This window comes from Amborella trichopoda, chromosome 3 (genome assembly GCF_054954075.1).
Source record: "Amborella trichopoda isolate Santa Cruz 75 chromosome 3, AtrichopodaSantaCruz75HAP2 v2.0, whole genome shotgun sequence".
Taxonomy (NCBI): Eukaryota; Viridiplantae; Streptophyta; class Magnoliopsida; order Amborellales; family Amborellaceae; genus Amborella; species Amborella trichopoda.
In genome coordinates, this window is record NC_142338.1 from 48,722,469 (window position 1) to 48,725,748 (window position 3,280).

Sequence of the window (3,280 nt, forward strand, 5' to 3'; positions counted from 1 at the left end):
TGTTTACATGCCTAATTGCTTGCCCTCATAGAGAGAGAGAGGTTTTTTTTTTAGGAAGATTACTTGGACTCGCGATCATAGCGAGCTCGAGTATCTTAATTTGAAGATTTTAAAAAAAATTCAAAAAATAATAAAGAATTAAAAATAAAAAAAATTATTTGTAGCATGCTCTATCCTTTCAGTAACGATTGGATAGTACTTTGGCTGTGAATATCCATTTTTACATTTTTTTTTCAATTTTTGAATAATTTTAAAAATACCCCCAGTCATAAATTAAAATTTCAAAATCTATTTTTTTACTAACTTTTTAACTTTTATTTAATTATACTTTTAAATTTTTATTTTTTTAATTTAACTTTTTTTTTTCTACGGCCCAATTCGAGCCGAAAGCATGGGCGGAGTAGTCTCCCCGGGTCATTGACTGTTCCTAGAGAGAGGTCCTTCTCGCTATTTAGATGGAGACGGATTTTGCACACCTCGCTCACTCACTAGAGAGAGGGAGAGAGGCGTTTTATGATCCAAGGGTCAACGTCATTGACTTTTAATGTCCGGCGGCAATCACAAGGTCCAAACGTCGGTAACAATAAAAGTGAGTTCTTCTTTGCCTCGTCACTTTCCTACCCTCGTTTCGTGTTAAACCAATTACCAAATAACTCCCTTTACTACTCTCATTGGGGATTCTCTCTCTAATTTGGCCTTAATTCTTCCATCAAATATCCATGGTACCCTCATGACCAAATTACACCATGTGTTTGCCTCTTAAGACAAATCATAGGTTTGGATGGGACAGTTAGGTTGATCCCAGGAAGAAATGAAAAAAAAATTGATGGGCAGTTTGGTCATTCAAACCGCAAATAACATACATTACATGTCCTAAAAAAAAAAAAAGTTTAATATCTCTCTCTACACAATGATTTATTCATCCATTTACAACATCAAGTCCAAAAGCACAATAAACAAAACAATCTCAATTTAATGAAGAGGCATTTTGAAGTACAAGAAGCAAGTCCACTTGGGCTTTTGAACCATGTATTGTAGAGCTATGATCCGGTAGGATATGTTGGTGAAGTAGCTTGGCTGCAAAAGAAAAAGTAGATACCGCATTAGGGTAGATATATCGAGGAAATAGCAAAAAATGATAGAAATAGCGCAGAGAAAGCTGTACTGAATCAAATTTTTTTCAATATTGCTATTTTTCTAATAAAGTTTAATATCAAAACTTCCTCAAATTCCAACAAGATACCCAATGCTAATATGTTAATGCAACATAAGAAAAAGAGAGAGAGAGAGATCAAATGTAGTAGTGATAATTGGAATTTTGGTCTGAGGGATAATATTTTTGGGAGTAAGTTAAGAAGAGCACAATTGGTGTATTTATCACCCCTTGCTCCAATCTTGAAGTCAGTGGGCACTGTCGATAAAATATCAAGGGTAATTTAGTCATTTTTAATTGAATAGTAGTTTCGGAGCGTCTAGGGTTTGCTTTCTACCTTGACTTTATACATTTCGAATCATTTGAAGAATCTTCCAAGCCTATTTACGTTAACTTTATCACTGTCAGAGAGAGAGACATAGAGAGAAACAGAAACAGATACAGAGACAGATCGTTTGAGGAATCTTTCATGCCTATTTACATTCACTTTATCACTATGAGAGAGAGAGAGAGAGAGAGCTTACTTCAATGGTGTCCAGTAAAAATCACTGGTTTGATAATCAAGGTTGAGCTCCTCCCATGGCTCATAACCCATGGATGAACTGGTTGATGTATCAGTCTGATTCATTACCAGAGGCTCTGGTAAATTACTGGCATGAGAGCAATCCCCACTATTCACATGATCTTCACCCATCAATTTGAGGCTATTCAATATGGAATCCTCTTGAGTATCATTTCTTAAGTATGAAGAATCATGAAAACCACTTTGAATTTGGACATTTTCGACCCCATGAGCATTGGGATCCACAGTTGCACTATCAGTTGAAAGCCCCAGAGAAAAAGCTAAGCTTTCAAGCTGTGATGGATCCATCAATGGTGGTTCACTGGACTGGAATGGCCTGGAAAAAGCCATGGGATCCCAAATGTTGATTGGGTTTTGAGGAATAACGTTGTTCATGGATTGTAAAAGGCCTTGAAGGTATTGAATTTTTGCTAAGCAAGCAGCTTCAGTTTGTAATCTGAGTGCATGATCAAATGGGTACATCCATTGATTCAAATTGGTGGCCGCTGCAATCAGTTGGGGGAGATTGTTGAGTAAATTGAGGTCAGTTCTCGGTCTATGGGTTATGGGATCAAAGCCATTTTGGATTAGCTTTTTCTTTAGGTGGGTGTTCCAAAAGTTTTTGATTTCATTATCAGTTCGGCCCGGAAGATGAGTGGCGATGGCCGACCACCTGGCAGAAAGAGATCATGAGAGAGAGAGAGAGAGAGAGAGAGAGAGAGAGAGAGAGAGAGAGAGAGAGAGAGAGAGAGAGAGAGAGAGAGAGAGAGAGAGAGAGAGAGAGAGAGATATTCTTACTTGTTTCCCAGGATGGAGTGAAGGTTGAGAATAGTCTGCTCTTCCTCAGAGGAGAATTTGCCTCTCTTAATGTCAGGCCTTAGATAATTAGACCACCTTAACCTGCAACTTTTGCCACACCTGTTGAGCCCGGCAAGCTTAGGAAGGGCCCTCCAACTTCCATGTCCATGTTTTTGTATATACCTGACTAGCTTCTGGTCTTCTTCAGGTGTCCATGGACCTTTCTTAAGGCCATTCTCATCGCAACAAGGAGACCTTCCCATGCTCTCTATTCACCTATAAAAACAAGCAAAAGAAAACCATAGTCTTAGATAAAAAAAACCTAGAATTTCATGGAAAGCAAATTGTGGGTTCTTTTAAAGATCTCTTATTACCTTGATGCCTGGAACCTACGGTTTATCTGATTAACTGAACACTAGATTAGGTGTATGGGTAGTTTGGGTTGAAGCAATTCAAGGAGTGCTTGTCTGTAATGTTCATGTGATGGAGGCTGTCACATAATATGAGTGTTGGGGAGTATATATATCGTGTTGGGTTTGGACATGACAAGTTGGGTTTGTGTGCATTGGAAGATTTTCTTTTTCTATGGACTTTTTTTTCCTTATTTTATTGTTTGTTAATTCCATGGTTGCCTTTGAATTCAAAGTTTCATTCATTCACTTAAAATCGAATTATCATATATAAAAAATAATTAGCAATAGAGTATGGTCCACAAAGTAGTTCATAAAAATGTGCCTAAGATCTTCCTTCCCTTGGAAAAATCTCTA

At 37.5% G+C, this 3,280-nt stretch overlaps 1 protein-coding gene across 1 annotated transcript; it reads right to left on the bottom strand.

Moving 5' to 3' along the window:
* Positions 1-808: 808 nt before the first annotated feature.
* Positions 809-3,010, bottom strand: MYB9 (myb domain protein 9). Its single transcript, XM_088861071.1, has 4 exons — positions 2,888-3,010; positions 2,514-2,789; positions 1,678-2,388; positions 809-1,077 (listed from the first exon to the last, which is right to left on the bottom strand). The coding sequence occupies exons 2-4, from the start codon at positions 2,774-2,776 to the stop codon at positions 1,041-1,043; spliced, it is 1,011 nt and encodes a 336-aa protein (XP_088717197.1). The 5' UTR covers positions 2,777-2,789; positions 2,888-3,010; the 3' UTR covers positions 809-1,040.
* Between the last annotated feature and the right edge of the window lie 270 nt (positions 3,011-3,280).

Excerpts from the sequence above, each read along its gene's own strand:
- MYB9 (XM_088861071.1), bottom strand. The coding sequence starts at position 2,776 with ATGGGAAGGTCTCCTTGTTGCGATGAGAATGGCCTTAAGAAAGGTCCA. Across the intron at positions 2,389-2,513 it reads CACTCCATCCTGGGAAACAA|GTGGTCGGCCATCGCCACTC; the intron begins GTAAGAATATCT and ends TCTTTCTGCCAG. Across the intron at positions 1,078-1,677 it reads TTTTACTGGACACCATTGAA|CCAAGCTACTTCACCAACAT; the intron begins GTAAGCTCTCTC and ends TTTCTTTTGCAG.